The sequence below is a fragment of the Lithobates pipiens genome, unplaced genomic scaffold (genome assembly GCF_037356315.1).
Source record: "Lithobates pipiens isolate NorthernLeopardFrog02 unplaced genomic scaffold, aLitPip1_a1.2 Scaffold_6, whole genome shotgun sequence".
In the NCBI taxonomy this organism is placed as follows: domain Eukaryota; kingdom Metazoa; phylum Chordata; class Amphibia; order Anura; family Ranidae; genus Lithobates; species Lithobates pipiens.
The window spans coordinates 6907936-6933631 of record NW_027507881.1 but is presented as its reverse complement, the minus strand read 5'-3'; the positions used below and the strand labels follow the sequence as shown (position 1 = coordinate 6933631).

General features: G+C 40.7%; 1 protein-coding gene across 4 annotated transcripts in view; it reads right to left on the bottom strand.

The window, feature by feature from the left end:
• LOC143958211 (multiple epidermal growth factor-like domains protein 11) overlaps positions 1-25696 on the bottom strand; it is a 970559-nt gene that overhangs the window by 821484 nt on the left and 123379 nt on the right. For all 4 annotated transcript variants that reach the window (XM_077467688.1, XM_077467691.1, XM_077467690.1 and 1 more), the window contains exon 2: positions 10329-10452. In XM_077467688.1, coding sequence (XP_077323814.1) covers positions 10329-10444 — 116 coding nt within the window. In that variant the 5' untranslated portion in view covers positions 10445-10452. The remainder of the gene's footprint in view (positions 1-10328; positions 10453-25696) is intronic.

Here is a 25696-nt window from a genome sequence, read left to right as displayed (position 1 = left end):
GCACTCTTCTCTACTTAGCCTGCTAGGTTAAGTTTAGTTAGTGAGTGGAGCGGTGACTGATTGTTTTTGCCTGTTCGTGTTTTCCTGAGCTGAGTAGACAACAAAAAGAACAAAGGGTGCAAACGCCTAGTGCATTATCCCATGCACTTTATTAGAGGATAAAAGATACAAGATCTACTCACAGAACCAGCATGAATCCTAGCGCTGTATAAAACCCAGCAACCAGCAAGCCCACCATAGAACTTCCTCAGGTTCAGAAGGATGATAATATCAGACTGACGCGTTTTGGGGGACATGCCCCCTTTATCAGTGCAAAACGAGTTGGCAAGCAAGGTCCATAAGGACACAGATGACTGAGTTTGGGGTGGAGGAACTTGACTGGCCTGCACAGAGTCCTGACCTTTGTGATGAATTAGAGTGAAGACTGCGAGCCAGGCCTTCTCGTCCAACATCAGTGTCTGACCTCCACAAATGCACTTCTGGAAGAATGGTCAAACATCCCCATAGACACACTTCTAAACCTTGTGGACGGCCTTCCCAGAGGAGTTGAAGCTGTTACTAGCTGCAAAGGGCGGAGCCAACTCAATATTGAACCCAACGGACTAAGACTGGGAGGCCATTAACCGCTCGCCGACCGCCCCACGGATATGTACTGCAGGGTGGCGGCTCCTACAGGCAAAAATCACGTTCCTGTACATTTTCTCCACTTCCGGCGATTGGACACAGCGGGAGCCAATCAGCGGGTCCGGCGGACCCCATGTCTAGCGGGACCCGCCGATCAGTCGTGACAGATCCTGTGTTTCTGTTAAGCAGGAACACAGATCTCTGTCTTCCCATAGTCTTCCCATAGTACAAGCACCTCCCTAGGACAGGGATCTGCAATTAGCGGACCTCCAGCTGTTGCAAAACTACAAGTCCCATCATGCCTCTGCCTCTGGGTGTCATGCTTGTGGCTGTCAGAGTCTTGCAATGCATCATGGGACTTGTAGTTCTGCAACAGCTGGAGGTCCGCTAATTGCATATCCCTGGCCCTAGGGACACATTTAACCCTTTGATCGCCCCTGGTGTTAACCCCTTCCCTGCCAGTGTCATTAGTACAGTGACAGTGCATATTTTTTAGCATTGATCACTGTATTGGTGTAATGGGTCCCCAAAAGGTTTCACTTAGTGTCCGATTTGTTCGACGCAATGTCGCAGACCCGCTAAAAGTTGCTGATCGCTGCCATTACTAGTAAAAATAATAAAAAATAAATAAAAATTCCATAAAAATATCCCATAGTTTGTAGACACTATAACTTTTGCACAAACCAATCAATATACACTTATTGGGATTATTTTTATTTTTTTTACCAAAAATATGTAGCAGAATACATATTGGCCTAAACTGATGAAGAAATTGGATTTTTTTTTTTATTGGATATCTTTTATCGCAGAAAGTGGAAAATATCGGGAGTTTTTAAAAAAAATCATTTTGGTCAAAATTCTTTGTCTTTGGTTAAAATAAAAAGAAAAAATCTCAATAAGTTTATATGGATTAGTTTGTGTAAAATAGTTTTTTTTTATAATTTGTTTTGGATGTTTTATAGCAGAAAGTAGAAAATATCGTTTTTTTGGTTTTTTTTTTAAATCGGTCTTTTTTCATTTTGGTCGAAATTCTTATATATATTTTCTACTTTCTGCTATAAAACATCCAAAAAAAAAAAAATGATAAAAAAAAAAAAAATTTACACAAACCAATCCATATAAACTTATTGAGATTTTTTTCTTTTTGTTTTAACCAAAGACAAAGAATTTTTACCAAAATGAAAAAAGACCAATTTTTTTTTATTTATTTTTTTTAAACCCGATATTTTCTACTTTTTGCTATAAAACACATCCAAAAAAAAATTATATAAAAAAAAAAAATTTTGCACAAACAATCCATATAAACTTATTGAGATTTTTTCTTTTTGTTTTAACCAAAGACAAAGAATTTTGACCAAAATGAAAAAAGACCAATTTTTTTTTTTTTCTTTAAACCCAATATTTTCTATTTTCTGCTATAAAACACATCCCAAAAAATGATAAAAAACGAAATTTTACACAAACCAATCCATATAAACTTATTGAGTTTTTTTATTTTATTTTTTTAAACCAAAGACAAAGATTTGTGACCAAAATGAAAAAAGACCAATTTTTTTTTTAAACCCGATATTTTCTACTTTCTGCTATAAAACACATCCAAAAAAAAAATTATAAAAAAAAGAAAAAAATGTACACACACCAATCTATATAAACTTATTGAGATTTTTTTTTTTTTTAACCAAAGACAAAGAATTTTTACCAAAATGAAAAAAGACCTATTTTTTTTTTTTTTTAAACCCGATATTTTCTACTTTCTGTTATAAAACACATCCAAAATAAAGATTATAAAAAAATACATTTTACACAAACCATATAAACTTATTGAGATTTTTTTGTAACTAAAGACAGAATTTTGACCAAAAAGAAAAAAGACAGAATAAAAAAAAAAATTATATTTTCTACTTTCTGTTATAAAACACATCCAAAAAAAAAAAAATTATAAAAATTTTTTTTTTTTTACACAATCCATATAAACTTATTGAGATTTGTAAGTTAACTTACTATGTTTTATATGGATTGGTGTAACTTCACACATCAATCCATATAAACTTATTGAGATTTTTTTTTTTAAACCAAAGACAAAGAATTTTGACCAAAATGAAAAAAAGACCGAATTTAAAAAAAGACAAAAAACTATATTTTCTACTTTCTGTTATAAAACACATCCAAAAAAAAAATTATAAAAAAAAGAAATTTTACACAATCCATATAAACTTATTGAGATTTGTAAATTAAGTTACTATGTTTATATGGATTGGTGTTACTTCACACACCAATCCATATAAACTTATTGATATATATTTTTTTATAACCAAAGACAAAGAATTTTGACCAAAATGAAAAAAGACAGATTTAAAAAAAAAAAAACGATATTTTCTACTTTCTGCTATAAAACACATTATATATATATATATATATATATATATATATATATATATAAAAAACATTTTACACAAACCAATCCATATAAACTTATTGAGATTTTTTTTTAACCAAAGACAAAGAATTTTGACCAAAATAAAAAAAGACAGAAATTAAAAAAAAAAAAAAAAAAAACATATTTTCTACTTTCTGCTATAAAACACAAAAAAATTATTATAAAAAAAAAAAAAAATGTACACAATCCATATAAACTTATTTTTAACCAGACAAAGAATTTAGACCAAAATGAAAAAAGACAGATTTAAAAAAAAAAAACGATATTTTCTACTTTCTGCTATAAAACACATTATATATATATATATATATATATATATATAAAACATTTTACACAAACCAATCCATATAAACTTATTGAGATTTTTTTTTAACCAAAGACAAAGAATTTTGACCAAAATAAAAAAAGACAGAAATTAAAAAAAAAAAAAAAAAAAACATATTTTCTACTTTCTGCTATAAAACACAAAAAAAATTATAAAAAAAAAAAAAATGTACACAATCCATATAAACTTATTTTTAACCAGACAAAGAATTTTGACCAAAATGAAAAAAGACAGATTTTAAAAAAACAAAACAATATTTTCTACTTTCTGCTATAAAACACATAAAAAAAATTATAAAAATTCTTTTTTACATAATCCATATAAATTTATTGAGATTTGTAGGTTAAGTTACTATGTTTATATGGATTGGTGTTACTTCACACACCAATCCATATAAACTTATTGAGATTTTTTTTTTAACCAAAGTCAAAGAATTTTGACCAAAATGAAAAAAGACAGATTAAAAAAAAAAAAAAAATATATATATATATATATATATATATATATATATATATACACACACAATTTGCTACTTTCTGCTATAAAACACATAAAAAAAATATAAACAAAATAAATTTTACACAAACCAATCCATATAAACTTATTGAGATATTATTATTATTTAAAAAAACAAAAAGCAATATTTTCTACTTTCTGCTATAAAAAACATCAAAAAAAAAATAATAATAAAGAAAAATTACACAATCCATATAAACTTATTGAGATTTGTAATTTAAGTTAATAAATTTATATGGATTGCTGTTACTTCACACACCAATCCATATAAACTTATTGAGATTTTTTTTTTTTTTTTTTTTTAACCAAAGACAAAGAATTTTGACCAAAATGAAAAAAGACAGATTAAAAAAAAATAAAAAAACGATATTTTCTACTTTCTGCTATAAAACAAATCCCCCCAAAAAAAAAAATTATAAAAAAAATTTTTTTTACACATTCCATATAAACTTTTTGAGATTTGTTTTTTTTATTAACCAAAGACAAAGAATTCTGACCAAAATAAAAAAAGACCGAAATTAAAAAAAAAACTGATATTTTCTACTTTGTGCTATAAAACACATCCAAAAAAATAAAAATAAATTCTTTATAAATTTTGACCAAAAATATATTTTAGGTTTATATTTATAAAGAATTTTTTTATTATTATTATTTTTATTGGATGTGTTTTATAGCAGAAAGTAGAAAATATTGGGTCTTTTTTTTCAGAACTTTCTGAACTTTTTTCCCTTATGGCGCAAAAAAAAAAAAAAAGCCTTTGAAAAAAAATGGTATAAAATGCTATTTGGGTACAGCGCTGCATGTCCGCGCAATTATCAGTTAGATCCCTTTCACACTGTGGCCGTGGCCGCGTCAGCGCTAAAGCGTCGTTCGTTTTAGTGACGCTTTATCGCTGTTTAAGCTGCGCTTTTTAGACCGCTAGAGGGGCGATTTTAACCCAAAAGAAGGGGTTAAAAGGGCCCCGTGTTGCGACGGTTTCCGAAAGCGCCTGAAAAGCGCAGCAACACAGGCGTAAAAAAAAAAAAAAAAATCCTCGGTTAATCCGACATGGAAGTATTGAGGGGTGGCGTTTCCCCTTGAGGTGTAGCAGATGGCTCCTTTCAACATGGCACCATAGGTAGGTGGAGGTAGGTGGAGGTTTACCGCACCCTTACAGAGTGATTGGGAGGCGAAGCTTTTTCTAAAATACAAGAAACCCAACATCGCTATTGTGTGTGAAATCTGCTTTAATTAATGAAGGGAAAAGATTAATGAAAAGTGGAACGCCTGCCAACAAAACAATCTATTCTGCAGGATGAATATGGCCCATACTAATGCCAGCAGAGCCCAGAGCCAATCGGAAATGTTCTCTGACGGGTCGGGATTTGCCGGGGCAGAACCCGTCTGACACCTAAAGGAGAACCCCGACCTGCTGGTCTCGTCACCCCTTTATACTGGACAGACTGCCAAGGCCGGATTCACACCTACGGCATTTTTTTGTGCATTTTTGGAGAATTGCACTACAGTCCATTTCACCACTTAAAGCGGGGTCCCACTTAAAAATTAAAAGTCAGCAGCTACAAATACTGCAGCTGCTGACTTTTAATAATCGGACACTTACCTGTCCCAGGGTCCAGCGATGTGGGGGATTGAAGCCCCGCTCTCAACCCCGCCCCCCCCCCCCCCCCTACGCTCGGCGGTACCGGCATTTTAACTGTGGGCATACAGTTAACGCCCACTGCGCATGCGCAAGCAGCGCCGCGCACCGTCACTGGCCGCGCAATCATCTGGGACTGGTCACGTGTCCCAGATGATTGACAAGAGGGAGGGAGTGAGGGGGGAGAGCTGATCTCCCTTCCTGGGCCAAGGGGAAGTGACGTCAGGAGCCCAGGCGCCGAAGGAGGTAGACTGCGACGGACCCCCTAGCAACAGGCATTTAGAGGTGAGTGGGGGGGGGGGGGGGAGTGGAACTCCACTTTCTGAGATTTGTTGTTTACAAATTAAAAACAGTTTTTTTTTTTTGCTATAAAACCACCCCAAACATTATATATATACATAGGGAACTGATAGGCGGCACTGATAGGGAACTGATAGGGGGCACTGATAGCGAACTGATAGGCGGCACTGATAGGGAACTGATAGGCGGCACTGATAGGGAACTGATAGGCGGCACTGATAGGGAACTGATAGGCGGCACTGATAGGGAACTGATAGGTGGCACTGATAGGGAACTGATAGGCAGCACTGATAGGGAACTGATAGGCGGCACTGATAATGAACCGATAGGTGGCACTGATAGGGAGCTGATAGGTGGCACTGATAGGGAACTGATAGGTGGCACTGATAGGGAACTGATAGGCAACACTGATAGGGAACTGATAGGTGGCACTGATAGGGAACTGATAGGCAGCACTGATAGGGAACTGATAGGCAGCACTGATAAGCAGCACTGATAGGCAGCACTGATAGGCGGCACTGATAGGCAGCACTGATAGGCGGCACTGATAGGCAGCACTGATAGTGAACTGATAGGCGGCACTGATAGGGAACTGATAGGCAGCACTGATAGTGAACTGATAGGCGGCACTGATAGGGAACTGATAGGCGGCACTGATAGGGAGCTGATAGGGAACTGATAGGTGGCACTGATAGGGAACTGATAGGCAGCACTGATAAGCGGCACTGATAGGGAACTGATAGGCAGCACTGATAGTGAACTGATAGGTGGCACTGATAGGGAACTGATAGGCGGCACTGATAGGGAACTGATAGGCGGCACTGATTGCAAACTGATAGGCAGCACTGATTGCAAACTGATAGGCGGCACTGATAGCGAACTGATAGGCGGCACTGATAGGGAACTGATAGGCAGCACTGATAGCGAACTGATAGGCGGCACTGATAGCGAACTGATAGGCAGCACTGATAAGCAGCACTGATAGGCGGCACTGATAGGCAGCACTGATAGGCGGCACTGATAGGCAGCACTGATAGTGAACTGATAGGCGGCACTGATAGGGAACTGATAGGCGGCACTGATAGGGAACTGATAGGCGGCACTGATAGGGAGCTGATAGGGAACTGATAGGTGGCACTGATAGGGAACTGATATGCGGCCCTGATAGGGAACTGATAGGTGGCACTGATAGGGAACTGATAGGCAGCACTGATAAGCGGCACTGATAGGGAACTGATAGGCAGCACTGATAGTGAACTGATAGGTGGCACTGATAGGGAACTGATAGGCGGTACTGATAGGGAGCTGATAGGGAACTGATAGGTGGCACTGATAGGGAACTGATAGGCGGTACTGATAGGGAGCTGATAGGGAACTGATAGGTGGCACTGATAGGGAACTGATAGGTGGCACTGATAGGGAACTGATATGCGGCACTGATAGGGAACTGATATGCGGCACTGATAGGGAACTGATATGCGGCACTGATAGGGAACTGATATGCGGCACTGATAGGGAACTGATAGGTGGCACTGATAGGGAACTGATAGGTGGCACTGATAGGGAACTGATATGCGGCCCTGATAGGGAACTGATAGGCGGCACTGATAGGCGGCATGATGGGCACTAATGAGGATGCACTGATGGGTACTGATAGGAGGCACTAATGAGGAGGCACTGATAGGTATTTTCATCAGGTGATCCAGCCAGCAAGTCTGTTGTTTTGTCTCCAGCAGAATGTATTCATTTACGTGGATGAGACAAACCGCTTACAACTGTCTGGGGCGTATAAAATGATCCATTTTTATCTACCGTATTCATTGAAAACCTTTATCCCAGAAGGGAAAAAAATGCTTGCTGCAACTGTTTATAAAGTGTGAGATGAAGTTTGGCTTAAATCTGCTAATACATTTAACACTATCCCCCCCCCCCCCCCCCCCCCCCACCATCACAGCTTGGACTGTTAAAGGAAGTAAAAACAAAAACAGTTAATAATAAAAAAACTAAAAATTAAAAACGAATGCAGCCACCACATCTAATGATTGGTAAGCTGCAATATGTTACATTTTCCTTTTTGGATTTAAACGCTTTGATTCACCTATGGCACCCGGCAATATATGGAATGTATGTGCTGTAGAAGGATTCAGCCAAGTGCCCTCCCCATGTTCCCTATGTAGATCATTTTTTCGGATGGATGAATACAATCGGGAAAAATATTCATCACCGGGGAATGTTATGCAACCAGAAAATGTTATACAAGCGAACCTGCAATTTGAGGTGTTTGTGGAACGCGTCGGTGTGAGCTTCATGTGACTGACTCTTAGCCGTGACTCTGCAACAATAAAATATTATACTCCATAGAGCTGCAGTAATAAATAGAACAATCGGAGGGAATAAACAGAACGAATGCTCAGCGCACGTCGCTCTCCATGGTGCTGAAGTCAGAACGGCCCGAGTTCTTCACAGCTAATCACACATTTTCTCTGTAAAATCATTTCCAATAACAGCCCGACAGAGGATAATGGTGACTGCGTGTGATAAAAGTCAGCCAATCATCTCCCTCATGTATAGACATATATCCAACCAAACATCCACCTTAAAATGCACAGGCAAATTTTATACTCTTTTTATTAATGTAATACATTATATATTGCATTTCATGTAATATTATTATTATTTATTGGATATTAATCTTGTACATTATTTGTTGTATGTTATTTATTATTATTTATTGGATATTATTTATTATTATTATTGTATGTTATTTATTGTATTGTATATTTTTTATTATTCGTGTATGTTCTTTATTGTAATTAATTTTTGTATATTATTTAATACTATTATTTACCACAAACAAGACCAATTTCAGAAAATAATGGTGCTGGTGCATGATAAATGTCAGCCAATCACTGCTTACGTACAGCTGTATATTGTGTTTCTTTTTAACAACATAATACATGAATTATTGTATGTTATTTAATATTATTATTTATTGTATGTTACTTATTTTTATTATTTATTGCATATTATTTGTTTGTTAGTTTTATTTATTTATTTTATGTTATTTATTATTGTATGTTATTTATTGTACATTATTTATTATTGCATGTTTTGTATTATTATATATTGTGCATTATTTATTATTATTGCTTGCTATTTATTTTTATGTATTGTATATTATGTATATATTATTTATTGCATATTTATTAGTAGTATTTATTGTATGTTAATGTATTTATTATTATTATTTATTGTATATGATATATTGTGCATTATATATTATTGTGTGCTATTTTTTATTTATTGTATATTATTATTATTATTATTGTATGCTATTTAATGTTATTATTTATTGCAAATTTATTATTAGTATTTATTGTATGGTACTGTATTCCTTATTATTTGTTGTAAATGATTTATCGTGCATTATATAATATTATTGTATGTTATTTATTGTATATTATTTATTATTATTATTATTGCTTATTGTATGTTACTGTATTTATTATTATTATTATTTATTGTTATTATTTATTGCATATTTATTATTCATATTTATTGTATGTTACTGTATTCATTATTATTTATTTTATATGATTTATTGTGCATTATATAATATTTTTGTATGTTATTTATTGTTATTTATTGTATATTATTTATTATTATTATTATTATTATTATTGTATGTATTTATTGTTATTATTTATTGCATACTCATTATAAGTACTTATTGTATGTTACTGTATTTATTATTAGTAGTAGTATTTTTATTATTATTATTGCATGTTAATTATTATTATTTATTGCATATTTATTATTAGTATTTATTGCATGTTACTGTATTCATTATTATTATTATTTGTTGTATACTATTTATTATACACACAAGACCAATTTCAGAAAATTAGAAATCATTTTACAAAAAATGTTTGTTCAGCGTGTGAATATTTATCGTGTCGTTCAATGAGGAGAGGGAATACAGGCAATAAAGGAATAAACAAATGTTTGCTAAAACACCATACACTGTACAGCCATACCGTTCTGACCACTGACAGGTAAAATTAATAAAATTTATTTTATAGATAACCCCTGTCTTTTTTTTGTATGCCATCTGTGTCCCATTGGGGAGATTTCCCTTAACTTCCTGTCCCATAGCTAAAGCAGGAAGTGAGAGGAAATCCCTCCAAAGGGAGATAATCCCGTGGTGTCACCAGAACAAGTGACCCCCATTGGAAGATTTTCCTTCTATTCCTGTTCTGGTGACAACCCAAAATGTGTTATTTTCCTTCACTTTTGGATAAATAGATAAATAGGGCGCATCTCCCTAACGGGGGGCACAGATGGCAATAAAATCCTGATGGGGGGAGGGGGGGGAGCTAAAAAATAAATAAATAAATGCCTTTACTTATATTATAAAATGAACACACAATATCGGTCTAGACCCCCCCCCCCCCAGATTTCCGGGGGGTTCCTGTAGCGAATGGCCGTACCTCTCCCAGTGGCTGCAGACGTTGGGATCCTCTGGATTCAGCAAGACGGCCGTTCCGAGCACCAGGCACAAAACCAACACCTCCACCGTCCACCCCAAGGCAGCGAAGAGCTTCATGGTGTCACCTGCCAAGATAAAACCAGTCACAGGTGAGACAAAAGATAATCATATAAAGCCTCCATCACACGGGGTGTACATAAAGTGGGTGTAATCCTCAGACATGAAATCTGAACAAAGCATATCCCTCTATAGCAGGGATATGCAATTAGCGGACCTCCAGCTGTTGCAGAACTAGAAGTCCCATGAGGCATTGCAAGACTCTGACAGCCACAAGCATGACACCCAGAGGCATGATGGGACTTGTAGTTTTGCAACAGCTGGAGGTCCGCTAATTGCAGATCCCTGCTCTAGTGTGTACTTATCTCAGTCCAGAGCACTAAGTGTAATTTATGTCTGCTGCCTCCTTCCTCTGCTATCAGCTAGAATCATTTCTGACAAGTTTTCCTGACACCAAGAGAAAAAAAGGTGACAGAGGAGGGAACTCCAGCACACAGCCTGTGTTTGACAGCCTCAGCTCTGTTCCTGTGTGCTGTATGAGAGGGGTTGTGCATAGTTCCCAACTGTCCCTGATTTGGAGGGACTGTCCCTGATTTGGAGCAATGTCTCTCTGTCCCTCTTTCCTCCTCATTTGTCCCTCATTTTGGTCTGATCTATATAGATGTGTATAAAATGCATAAAATAAAATTCCCAGCGCTAAACCTTTCATCTGATTTCTAAATTGCTACATTTGTAAATTCCAAAAGCCAATATCAAAGAATAATAGTGGTAAAAAACAATGGGTTAAACCAATCTTGTTTTTTTTTTTTGTACAATTCTCCTTTAAGGGGGCGTGGCCAGGGGTGTGTCCTGTGCCTCCATACTTTTGCTGATAGGTGTCCCTCATTCCCTTCCATCCAACAAGCTGGCAGCTCTCATCACTAAGCCAGATGTCGGCTCCCCGCCCCCTGCTTTCTGACAGCTCAGACAAGCTTTATAAATGCCACACTTTGAACAGCTGTAGAGAAGAGAAGACTGCAGATAAACAGGTACCACTTATGTAGGAGGGTTTGTTTTATCTCTGTGTATCCTGGGAGGCCGGTCACTGCACTGGGTATATGGAAGGGTTTGCAGCCACTTTAAGCGTACACCTGTGCAAGGGCCAGCTCCTGCGACCCCCCCCCCCCCCCCGTTCATATGCCCCTGCAATGGGGTTCTCTAATTGGATGAGGTGGAGATCCAATCAGAGAATGCCTTGTATGTATATACCTGTACAAGGTCTGTGTTTGCCCACAAGGGGGTGAACAGGAGTTCCCTGCATTCATGTCAATGGGGGCACAGCAGAAAGCACGCAGACAGTCACTGCCCCCCCCCCCCCCAAAATCACACGGTCCCAAACACAGACAGCGTGCATTCAGGGACTCCCCTGCCCACAAGGATGTCTAATGGGAAGCATTGGTGTCTGTGAGGCCGCTGCATCCCAATTGACAAGAATAGGACGGCCACGGAAAACACCTGCAAATCACTGTGCGAGCAAACACATACAAGGTATTCTCTGATTGGACGAGGTGGAGATTATGACATCGCCACCCTCTCCTCTCCACCTCGTCCAATCAGAGAACACTTTACATTCATTTTTACAAGGCACTCTGAATGGCAGCAATGCCAAGTAAGCGACCCCTAGTGGCCAGCGTGCAGTGGGGCAACTGCTCGGCACAAGATTGTATTGAAAACTGTAGTAGCGCCGACTACTACAGTGAGTGTCAGCTTCCCCAGGTATGTGATATGCAGCGCATCCGGAAAGTATTCACAGCGCTTCACTTTTTCCAAGTTTTCTTATGTTACAGCTTCATTCCAAAATGGATTGAATTCATTATTTTCCTCAAAATTCTACAAAAAATCCCCCCCCCCCCCCCATAATGACAACGCGAAAGTAGATTGTTTGAAATCTTTGCAAATTTATTAAAAATAAAAAAAATCAAATATATAACTCAACGCGTTTTTCGCAAGCCACTGCTCGCTTATTCACCTAATGATCTCCTCCTGAAGAAGCGAGCAGTGGCTTGCGAAACGCGTCGAGTTATAGATGCCAGTACAATTCAAACGTCGTATACAATTACATGTTTATGTTTCAAGCAATTTGTCATCATGCTAACCGCTTTGGCTTTTATGTTTGTGCATTTACTGAGGTTTTAATAAACCGTGTTACTATGTTTTACGCTACTTTGTTGGCCCCCATGCTTGCCTCATTCAAAGTCCCATGGGCTATTTTCCTTTTGTTGTGTTATTTTCAGAAAAAAGACACCCTAGAGAAAAAAATTGTGGTAGATCCAATTTTTTATTAAATTTTTTGGCCACACACTATTTGCACAAAGGTAAAAAAACACATTAAAATTAATTTTAGGGAGGCACAAAAATGCAATAAATTACCTAATTTTTTTTTTCTAAAATATAAAAGAGGAGGTTTCACCAAGTAAATAGATACCCAACACACCAAACTTTGAAGTTTGCACACGCCCGTGAAATGGCGACAGTTCGCTATATTTTCTATAGGTGACGCTTTAAAAGCCCCTATAGGTCATCAGTCTAGTGCTATGAAGAAGGTCTGGCGCTAGGATTATTGCTCTAATTTTGGCGTGCACAGCGATATGTATAGATGTGCACTGCCGAAAAATGTGTTCTTTTTCATTAATCGGGTCATTCGTTATGATCGAAATTCGTCAGTTTGAAAATCCATAAATGTGAAAATTCTAAAATCTGAAAATTCGTAAATTCGTTATAATCGAAATTCGTAAATGCGTCAGTTAGAAAATCTGTAAATTTGAAAATTCTAACATCTGAAAATTCGTTATGATCGAAATTCGTAAATTCGTCAGTTTGAAAATTCGTAAATTAGAAAATTCTAAAATCCGAAAAATCGTAAATTCAAAAATGCGTAAATCCGCGAATTCGTAAATTCGGAAGTTTGTAAATTCCGTAAATTTGAAAATTCTAAAATCTGAAAATTCGTTATGATCGAAATTCGTAAAATCTGTAAGTTTGAAAATCAGTAAATTTGAAAATTCGAAAGTCCGAAAATTCATAAATTCGAAAAATGCGTAAATCCGTAAATTCGTTATGATCGAAAAATTCATAAATTTGTAAGTTCAAAAATCCGCAAATTTGAAAATTCGAAAATCGGAACATTTTAAAATGCGTAAATCCGTAAACTCCCAAAAAAATTCAGAAATGTGAAAATCCAAAAATAAGAAAGAAAATCCGAAAAAAAAAAAAAAATAATAACTCACTAATAACCAACTTTTAAATTATAGGTATTGGAATCTCCTTTCAAATTTGCCTGTTAGTCAACGTAACGAATTTATCCAAAGTTACGAATTATAACTATTATAACCAATAATAATAATAATAATAACTAGGGATGAGACTGATGTTGGAGTCAAAGGTAAGTTCGACTCCAACATTGAGTGTTCGCTTATTCGCCCAACAGCGAACAATATGCGGTATTCGCGTGAAAATTTGAAAGCCGCCGGGAACACCGTTAAAGTCTGTGGGACACTAACATGAGAAATCAAAAGTGCTAATTTTAAAGGCTGATATGCAAGTTATTGTCATAAAACATGTTTGGGGACCCGGCTCCTGCCCCAGGGGACACGTATCAATTCAAAACATTTTTTTTTTAAATGGCCGTTTTTTTTCAGGAGCAGTGATTTATTTAATGCTTAAAGTGAAACAATAAATTTAAATATTCCTTTAAATATTGTGCCTGGGGGGGTGTCTATACTGTGCCTGTAAAGTAGTGCATTTTTCCCATGTTTAGAACAATACCACAGCAAAATGACATTTCTAAAGGAAAAAAAGTCATTTAAAACTGATCGCGGCTATAATGAATTGTCGGGTCCCGGCAATATATATATAAAACTCATTGAAAAAAAAGAGCATGGGATCCCCCTCCCCCCCAGTCCATTACCAGGCCCTTTGGGTCTGGTATGAATATTAAGGTGAACTCCCGAACCAAAATTTTAAAAAAAAATCCATACCAGGACCTTCGGGTCTGATATGAAAATTAAGGGAACTCTGCGCTAAATTAAAAAAAATGGTGTAGGGGTCCCCCCCAAAATCCATACCAGACCTGAATGGTATGGATTTTAAGGGGAACCCTACATCAAAATCCCAAAAGCCCCTCCTCCTGAACCATACCAGGCTACATGCCCTCAACATGGGTGGGTGCTTTGCGGTAGCCCCCCAAAGCAGCTTGTCCCCATGTTGATGGGGACAAGGGCCTCATCCCCACAACCCTTGCCCGGTGGTTGTGGGGGTCTGCAGGCGGGGAGGCTTATCGGAATCTGGAAGCCCCCTTTAACAAGGGACCCCCAGATCCCGGCCTCCCCCCCGTTCACAAAAAAGTGTCAAAATGGTAAAAAAGACAAGAAACAGCTTGGGACACGTCCTTTATTAAAAAAGAAAAAAGTAAAAATGCCCCACGATGTCCGTTCATCTTCTTCTATCAAGCTGACGACGGACAAAAAAAAAGAGAAGCTGCCATGGGAGGCTCCCGCCTGACAGTTCCTATAAAACTGAGGACGGGGCCACCCGGTGACGTAACCGGGTGACCCCACCCCCTCTGACACCACGGGACTTCCCCGTGGCGCCAGGGGGGGCGGGGTCACCCAGCAGCTCCTGTTCATTCATAAACTGATGCAGAGTTTACTCTGCTCACATCAAAAGACACAGTAGCAATCGCTCAATGTGTCCAATCAAGAAAAGGAAGGGGCCGGTAAATTACATATTTACTGGCCCTTTCCCTCCGCTCGGCATCCTGACACATCCCCCCCCCCCCCCAGCAGCCGGCGGGAGAAGAAAGGAGGAAATCCGGGTGCAGGGGGGATGAGGGGGGTGGAGGAGGAGAAGGCTAGGGGACCAGAGGAGCGGCTGAAGCACACGGGGCAGAGGAGGAGGACACAGAACAAAAGCAAAGGGCCGGTAAATTACATATTTACTGGCTCCTTCCCTCCGCTCTACATCCTGACACATTCCCCCCCCCAGCAGCAGGTGGGAGAAGAGAGGAGGAAATCCGGGTGCAGGGGGGATGAGGGGGTGGAGGAGGAGAAGGACAGGGGACCGGAGGAGCGGCTGGAGCACATGCGTCAGAGGAGGAGGACACAGGGAACAGCCGGGGATGATCTACGCTGCGGACGCCACACAGCCATTACTTTGACAGGCCCAGGCTGTCACTAAAACTGGTCTACTGAGCCATCAGCCCACTGGAAAACTCCCGGTAGTCCTGATGGCCAGTACATGCCTGGGAGTGAGCAGGAGAGGGTTCCTGCATACATTGAGGCCATGGGGAACGAACGTAGCCACCCTCTACCAGGAAGTCAGATTTGGAGGAGGCTGAGAGCAGTAGAAGGGACGTTTTTTTTTTTTAAACATAGAATGTACACTCCAATAAAGTTTTTTTTTTTAGAAGTTGAGTGTCACTTTAAGATCCGCAATTAACCATTTCATAGCCGAGACTCCCCCCAGCAGGAGCCAGCGGTCACAGATACACAAATTCGCCACAACATTAAAATCAATGGTTGTTACTCTGAAAGGTTCTATTTATCGGCAGACGCTAACAACTCATTTTATCAGAAGCCGGGGCGCTCCTCCCCCTCTCGCCATTTACATACACGCCATTTGCTGCAATTGCTATTTATGTGAAATGCACTTAACCCCGCATCGAACGGGGCTATGGCGGCCCCGCCGTGGTTCGCGTGTTTACTGTCGCTGCGGAACAATTACTTTTCTAATGCTTCTATTGGAAATCAAATACCAGGAAACTTGGACCGTGACCGTCCTCCAGTCCCGGGTTCCAGAAACTTCTCGGGTCGTTTATGTCTTTGACCTTATTCCGCTAATCGGAGGGGGGGGGGCGGGGGGTGTATACTTCTAGCGCTATTGTGTCAATGCCGAGGGATGCGGGATGAGGCATCGAGGGGCTTTCTTTCGCGAAGCAGGTCGGAGTCTCTCTACGTTTGGCGCTCCGCATCCCCATTTATTTTCCCCTAAAAAAGGTATGAGTGATGTCTCCAGGGGCCACTTTGGACGCTCGGGGGAGTCTTTAGCGCGGTTCGCTGGCTGTGAATGGCCCTTTCCGTGTGTGTAATCAGGACAGGGAGTACATCAGACATGGATCCATTGTCAGGGAATATCTTCAGAGTTTAATGGATTACGTCCCGCTGGGGCTCCGGGGAATTTTGTCTACAACTGAGAGTTTCCATAGAAAACGCGGAGAGTACAGGACGCCTTAACCACTTATACAGAAAAAAAATTAAAAATAAAATAATATATATTAAAATTATATATATATATATATATATATATATATATATATATATATATATATATATAGCATGCGATCAAGTATAATCAACACATAACAGATACATTAACCACTTCAGCCCCGGAAGGATTTACCCCCTTAACCACTTAAGCCCCGGACCATTTTGCAGCTAACGGACCAGGCCCCTTTTTGCGATTCGGCACTGCGTCGCTTTAACTGACAATTTGCGCGGTCGTGTGACGTGACTCCCAAACAAAATTGACGTCCTTTTTTTCCCGCACAAATAGAACTTTCTTTTGGTGGTATTTGATCACCTCTGCGGTTTTTATTTTTTTTTAAAACAAAAATAGAGCGCCAATTTTGTAAAAAAATGCAATATTTTTTACTTTTTGCTATAATAAATATCCCCCCAAAAAAATATATAAAAAAAACATTTTTTTTCCTCAGTTTAGACCGATAAGTATTCTTCTACATATTGTTGGTAAAAAAAAAAAAAAAAAATCGCAATAAGCGTTTATTGATTAGTTTGTGCAAAAGTTATAGTGTCTAAAAAATAGGGGATAGTTTTATGGCGTTTTTATTACATTTTTTTTTTTCTTACTAGTAATGGCTGCGATTTTTATTGTGACTGCGACATTATGGTGGACACATCGGACACTTTTGACACATTTTTGGGACCATTGTCATTAATACAGTGATCAGTGCGACTAAAAATGCATTGATTACTATAAAAATTACACTGGCAGTGAAGGTGTTAACACTAGGGGGCTGTGTAGGGGTTAGGTGTGGCCTAATGTGCATTTCTTACTATAGGGGGGGCGTGGCTTGGCGTGTGACGTCACTGATCGTCGTTCCCTATGACAGGGAACAGACGATCAGTGACAGGCTCACTAGGAAGCACGGGGGAGAGGTTTGTTTGCACTTACCTCTCCTCGTTCTTCAGCTCTGTGACCCGATCGCGGGACACCAGCGCCGATCGGGTCCGCGGGTCCTGCGGGGCGCGGTCACGGAGCTCAGAACCGGGCCGCAAGTCCACGGCTGGACTCTTAAAGGGCAACGTACCTGTACGTGTTTGTGCCCAGCCGTGCCATTCTGCCGACGTATATCAGCATGAGGCGGTCCTTAAGTAGTTAATGGCCAGTTTTTGTGATTCGGCACTGCGTCGCTTTAGCTGACAATTGCGCGGTCGTGCGACGTTGCACCCAAAAATAATCCTTTTTTTCCTCACAAATAGAGATTTCTTTTGGTGGTATTTGATCCCCTCTGCGTTTTTGTTTAATTTTTTGCGCTATAAACAAAAAAAGAGCAACAATTTTGAAAAAAAAAACAATATTTTTTACTTTTTGCTATAATAAAAAAATGTCTTCCTCAGTTTAGGCCAATATGTATTCTTCTACATATTTTTGGTAAAAAAAAAAAAAAAAAACGCAAATAAGCGATTATTGATTGGTTTGCACAAAATTTATAGCGGCTACAAAATAGGGGATAGATTTATGACATTTATATTATTATTTTTTTTTTAACTACTAATGGCGGTGAGCAGCGATTTTTAGCGGGACAGCGACATTGCGGCTACAGAATGGGGGATAGATTTAAGGCATTTTTATTATTATTTTATTTTTTTGCTAGTAATGGCGGTGATCAATGATTTTTAGCAGGACTGCGACATTGCGGCGGAACAGATCGGACACTTTTTTTTTCGGGACCATTGACATTTATACAGCGATCAGATCTAAAAATAGCCACTGATCACTGTATAAATGTCACTGGCAGGGAATGGGGTTGACACTAGGGGGGGCGATCAAGGGGTTAAGTGTTCCTTAGGGAGTAGACTGACTGTAGGAGGAGAGAGCTCGCTGTTCCTGATCACTAGGGACAGACGATCTCTCGCTCCTCCCCTGACAGAACGGGGATCCGTTTGTTTACATTGACGGATCCCCGTTCTGCCTCTCTGCAGAGCGATCGCGGGTGGCTGGTGGACATCGGGGGCCGCCAGCCACGCGCATCGGCTCCGGCGTCGCGCGGCGGGCTTGCTATTGCTCTTAAAGCGCCCCGACGTACACCTACGGCGATTCGCGCAGCCGTGCCAACCTGCTGCAGTTAATGGCGGCGGCTGGTCGGCAAGCGGTTAATAAATATAATCCCGTTCAGCTGTTTCCCACTGATGCGTTTTTGCTGCATTTTTTTTAAAAACGCAGAAAAAAATGCAGTCCCTTTAGCTGTACCGCTTTGATGCTGGGTAATGGGCACCCAGAAAACGTGGGCAAAGCGCAGCAAAAACACATATGCGGTTTTGCAGCATTTTTGCGTTGGAGCAGCGTGAAAGCAGCCTTCCTCCATAAAGAGCATTAACCTCTTCATGACCCCTTTAAAACAAATGCTAATGCCTGAACACAGTTGTGCAACTTTGGCATGCGATAGCAAAACTGTACATATCAATCATCACAACTGCTTCTGGCTGCTCAACCTGCGGCCCTCCAGTTGTTTTGCGGAAACTACAAGTCCCATCAGTCCTCTGCCTGTGGGAGCCATGCTTGTAACTCTCAGGCTTGCAATGCCTCATGGGACTTGTAGTTTCGCCGCAGCTGGAGGGCCACAGGTTGAGCACCCAGGATATTTACATCGCTTTTTTATTTTTTTTTCCAGGGCAAATTGGTCTTTTATTTAGTAATAAATGGCAACAGGTACCTCATAAAATAGTAAAAAAATAAATAAATAAATAAATAATTATTTTTTATTTAGCTATACATTTCTTGCTATTTCTATGACCTTCCACCAAAGACCGATTCAGAATAAATTCTCCGGCTCCTGTCGATCGCAGCGATACCACATATGTGTATGTTATGTGTTGTCTGTACCCGTATGACAACCCAGAAACAATAGTGTCCATTTGGCTTTTTATTTTATTTTTTTTTTTATTTTTTTTTATCCTACCTAAAACACACTGACACCAATGCAATAAATAAATAAATAAATAAAAAGAAAAAAAAATGTTGTATAAAAAGAAAAAAAAATACTGACCCTGACATTTGACCTTGACCCAAACACTAACCCTGGCACTGATCAAACCTTGGTCTAGGATTTTTTTAAATTTTTGTTTTATTATTATTATTTATTTTATTTTTTAACGCTCACTCTCTGTCTATTTTTTTTTTTTACACATTTTTTTTATTATTATTATAATTTTTTTTTTTTTTTTTTTTTACACACACTTTTTTTTTTTGTAAGGAGAGAGAGAGACATATGATGTATCTATCTCCTGATAAAAAAAAGTGTGTGTAAAAAAAAAATAATAATAAAAAAATGTGTAAAAAAATAAAATATACAGAGAGTGAGAGAAAAAAGAAAAAAAAAAAACAGAGGTGGGCTTCAAATAGCTAGTTAACCACTGTAGTTTCTTCCCCAGCCAGATAGTGACACCAGGGCCTAAAAAGTGACATTATACATAGAAAGGAGAGATCAGCAAACATACATTTGGTGATCTCCCTCCCCCTCTACCCGGCGGCATCCGCATTGGCACGCAAAACCCGGGGAGGCATGAGAGCGGTGGACAGGGTGGTTCCTATCTTTTGCAGCCTCCTATGGATCCACCCCTTGCATGCACAGTTGTGTATCCCTACACTGTGCGCATCAACAGAAACACACAGCCCCATAGCCTGGAATGGCAAGGCTCTTCCCTCCTCCCCCCCTTGGCTATAGACTCACTGTCAACTGTTAAAGCGGAAAGTAAACCCCATCCATTTTAAGCGGAGTTCCACCCAAAAGTGGAACTTCCGCTCATTTGTCTCCTCTCCCCCTCCAGCGCCACAATTGGCACCTTTCTGCTTAACAAGTCATTTCCCCGTCCTGCCTTGTGACCTGACAGAGATCACTGCTCCCTGTCATCGGGAGCGGTGATCGATATCATGTCAGTGGAAGCCCATCCCCCCCACAGTTAGAATCACTCTCTAGGACACACTTAACCCCTTGATCGCCCCCTAGTGTTTAACCCCTTCCCTGCCAGTGTCATTTATACAGTAATCAGTGCATTTTTATAGCACTGATCCCTGTATAAATGTCAATGGTCCCAAAATAGTGTCAAAAGTGTCCAACGTGTCTGCCATAATGTTGCAGTCACGATAAAAAAAGCGCAGATCGCCGACATTACTAGTATAGTATAGTTTGTAGACGCTATAACTTTTGCGCAAACCAATCAATATATGGTTATTGCAATTTTTTTTTTACTAAAAACATGTAGAAGAATACATATCAGCCTAAACTGAGGAAAAAAAACTTTTTTTTTCTATATTTGTGAGGGATATTTATTATAGCAAAAAGTAAAAAATATTGAATTTTTTTCAAAATGAATCACTCTTTTTTTGTTTATAGCGCAAAAAAATCAAAAAATAAATCACAGAGGTGATCACATACCACCAAAAGAAAGCTCTATTTGTGGGAAAAAAAGGACATCAATTTTGTTTGGGTGCAATATCGCACGACCGCGCAATTGTTGGCTAAAGCGGCGCAGTGCCGAATCGCAAAAAGTGCTCTGGTCAGGAAGAGGGTAACGTTTTCCGGGGGTGAAGCGGTTAAACAGAGCCCAAGATGGCAGTTTCCTTGGCTGCTAAAACGATATAGGCGGGGTTTACTTCCGCTTTAACTCTTTCCCGTAAAGACGGGAAGTTCAGGGAAGCAGCGCTGAAGGAGCAGGAAGCCAGCAAAAACTGTAAACCTTAAGTGCTGGGATAAGAATTTTGTTACAATTGATTTATTGGGTCGTGTTTATATTATTATTGCACCCAATGTGTTAAACTGAAAAAAAACAAAAAACACTGAGGGTTTAAGAGCCGGTTCACACAGGGGCAACCCGGGATCCGACTTCAGGTCGCCCCAAGTCGCTCGGTTGAGAAAATCAATGTTAGTTAATGGAGCCGTCTTAATGCACACTACAGCAGTCACTCCGACTACAAAAAAGGTTCCTGTACTACTTCAATCCGACTTCTAGGCGACCGGTACCCATTGATTTCAATGGAAGTCGCCTCCAAGTCGGATCTCCATCTATATTGAAGCGACAATATCGCCTCTCTAATATTAAAAAACGGCATGGGCTCCCCCTCCTGGGGCAAACCAAGCCCTTAGGTCTAGTATGGATTTTAAGGGGAACCCCTACACCAAAGACCCTTATCCAAGCATGCAGCCCGGCCAGTCATCAGAAAAGGGGGTGGGGATGAGCAAGCGCGCCCCCCCCCCCCCAACCGTACCAGCCCGCATGCCCTCAACATGGAGGAGATGGGTGCTTTGGGGAAGGGGGGGCGCCCAGCAGCCCCCCCACCCCCAAAGCACCTTGTGCCCATGTTTATGAGGACAAGGGCCTCTTCCCGACAACCCTGGCCGTTGGTTGTCTGGGTCTGTGGGCGGGGGGGCTTATCGGAATCCGGGAGCCCCCTTTAATAATGGGGCACCCAGATCCCAGCCCCCCACTCTATGTGAATGAGTGTGGGGTACATCGTACCCCTACCCATTGACTTGGGGGAAAAAAGTGTCAATAAAAAAAAAAACGCACTACACAGGTTGTTAAAGTAATTTATTAGTTAGCTCCGGGGGTCTTCTTCCGACTTCGGGGGTCTATTCTGACTCCACCGCTCTCTCCGGCCTCTTCTCCCGCTCTCCGGCCTCTTCTCCCTCTCTCCGGCCTCTTCTCCCGCTCTCCGGCCTCTTCTCCCGCTCTCCGGCCTCTTCTCCCGCTCTCCGGCCTCTTCTCCTGCTCTCTGGCCTCTTCTCCCTCTCTCCGGCCTCTTCTCCCTCTCTCCGGCCTCTTCTCCCGCTCTCCGGCCTCTTCTCCCGCTCTCCGGCCTCTTCTCCCGCTCTCCAGCCTCTTCTCCTGCTCTCCGGCCTCTTCTCCCGCTCTCCGGCCTCTTCTCCCGCTCTCGCGGTTCTACTTCCGGGCTCCTCCGTTATCTTCTTCCAGCTCTTTTTGCTAGCGGCGGCCCGGTCTTCTCCATCCTTCTTCCCTCTTCTTCCGATGTTGACACGACGCTCTCTCCCACTGTAATGCAGCGCGCGAGGTGCGCAACGACTTATATAGGCATGGGGTGGGGGAGTAGTCACTGGGTGATGTCACATGGCGACCCCGCCCCTTATGACGTCACAGTCCCAGCATGCCCCGCGGTTTTTACCACTACTATTCCATTATATCGGCTTTTCGAAATGTAGAAATGCAGCAATTTAGAAATCAGATGAAAGGTTTTGCGCTGGGAAACACTTTTTGATGGATAAAAAGTACATTTTATATACAATTATATAAGGATCAGACCAAAATGAGGGACAAATGAGGAGGAATGAGGGACAGAGGGACATTGCTCCAAATCAGGGACAGTCCCTCCAAATCAGGGACAGTTGGGAGCTATGGCCACAGGTAATCTTTTTTCTTTTTTTTCTTTTTTTTAGCGCTCCTGCCATTTGCAGAGTAATCCATGAATTCGGAGCGCCCCTCCCGCCCTTAATGGACGGTATTATTGCTTTGTGATACCTTCGATGGCTGCCTTATTTTCATACTAATGGGACAAATGAATGATAATTGCATTAACTACCTGCCTTTTTTTTTTTTTTTTTCGCCACCATTTTTTTTGAAGCTCTTACACATCAAACCAGTGTTAACGTTCGCCGGCGTGGGAGCAATTACCGGTGTGACACCGGGGCACGCCGAGAGATTTTGGAGCATTTAATATAAATGGCACAAATTAAATTAAAAAAAAAAAAAATATATATGGAAGAGAAGGTAACCTCTTTATAAAACAAATAAATCCGGAGGGGGGGCGCTATGACTGCCGAAGATTCACCTTCAAAAGGTCCCCCCCCCCTCCCTCCTCCTCCGCAGGTGAGAGTCTCAAGGACATCAAAGCCATAAACGCCATGAACCTTATTATATGTTGTGTCTTCCAAACCTCCCCAGACTTTGCCGTGCCCTTGATTAGATTAAGCTGGCTGCTCGCTAATGACATGTAATGTTAATTAAGAGAATTACATGATAGGCTTCCCCGCGGACGGTCATGTAATGAGGGGGTTTGGTGGAGAGCCGAGGACGTGGGAAGAGGGATCGGCAGATTTGGAGACAGACTAAGAGACACATGGCCGCCGTGTGTAATAAACAGGGGCGTTCTGTGTTCCTGCAATTAGGGCCTGGAAAGCCGAGTCGCTAATAACGGGCCAATTAGGAAACGGATGCAAGAAAAATGAAAAAAATGAAAAAAAAAATTATCCGAGCGAGCAATACGGAATTCATTACCCCGGGCTGAGCGGATCCAGACTTTGGGGGCCGGTGACGTGACTTTTTTTTTTTGGTCTAAAAGTTAACCAATTAATGAAAAAAATTGTAAAAGGCAAACAGTCAACTCGAGGAAGCAGTAAGAAGCTTAAAAATAACCGTCACTAAAAAAAAGGAAGGTCAACCACAGACTTTACATCACATAGATGACGTTATCTCGTTAAACGATCATGAAGAAGAAGAATTATATCACACACTTGTCTGTCTAATCTACGGGCACTCGTTTTGGCGTTCATATTCAACACCCCCCCCCCCCCCCCGAAGGAGCCGCTTGGTAATTTTGGGGTTATCTGTTCTGCTCCTCCACACCAAGAGCGACCTCAGCCCTTTCTTGGCACGCCTGGTTGAGTGAAAGTTACAAATAGGAACGCCGGTAAAGATACCTTTAAAGTGGTTGTAAACCCTTACAAACCACTTTGACCTACAGGTAAAGCCTAGATTAAGGCTTACCTGTAGGTCCAAGAAATATCTCCTAAACCTACAGGAGATATTTACAAAAAGACAGGCACCGCTGTCTACGGCGCATGCCTTAGACAGCGGCGTGCAGGCGCACTGAGCATGCTGCTAACGGTGATATGCCGTTAGTGGCGGCTCCCGTGCGCATGCGCGGGAGTGACGTCATCGCTGCTCCGGCGCTATGAGTGGCCAGAGCAGCGATACCCGGAAGAAGATGGACGCTCCGGACTACAGGGGACAGCGGTGACTTCGCTGGCTCCTGTGTCAGGTAAGTGACACAGAATGGACTACTATGCGATGCGATGCGATGCATAGTAGTCCATTATGCTTTACCTTTGCAGGGAGACAAAGAGGAAGTAACACCCATCAGGGTTTACTTCCTCTTTAACCACTTGCCCACCCACCGTGAAATGACGGAGGAGCGGTGCAGCTCTTGCTCTGGGACGTGATCATGTGACGAGCCCTGCGATGGCGGCTGCTCTCATGCGATTATGGCCGCACGGCGACCCCAATCTCTGCAAAGAGATCAGTGTCCATCAGTCCCAAATATTAGTGCCCACCAGTGCCACCTATCAGGGCCCATCAGTGCCACCTTTCAGTGCTCATCAATGCCGCATAACAGTGCAGCCTATCAGTGCCCATTAAAGGAATTCAGTGCCTATCAGTGCCCACCAGTGCCACTTATCAGTGCCCATCAGTGCCGCAAAACAGTGCAACCTATCAGTGCTCATTAGAGGAATATCAGTGCCTATTAGTGCCACCTATTAGTGCCCATCAGTGCCACCTTTCAGTGCTAATCTATTCTGCCTATCAGTGCCTATTAGAGGTATATTGGTGCCTCCTCATTAGTGCCACCTAATCAGTGCCCATAAGTGTCACCTCATCAGCGCAGCCTATCATTGCCCATCAGTGAATGAGAAAAATGACTTATTTACAAAATTTACTTGCAGAAACTAAGAGAAACTTTTTTTTTTCTTTTTATAAATCTTTGGTCTTTAGTAAAGAATAAAAAACCCAGCAGTGATTATATGCCACCAAAAGAAAGCTCTATTTGTGTGAAGAAAATTATCAAAAAAATTTAATCTGGGTACAGTGTTGCATGACCGCGCAATTGTCATTCAAAGTGTGACGGCGCTGAAAGCTGAAAATTGGCCTGGGCAGGAAGGGGGTGAAAATGCCCGGTATTAAAGTAGTTAAAGTGGTTGTAAACCCTTACAAACCACTTTGACCTACAGGTAAGCCTAGATTAAGA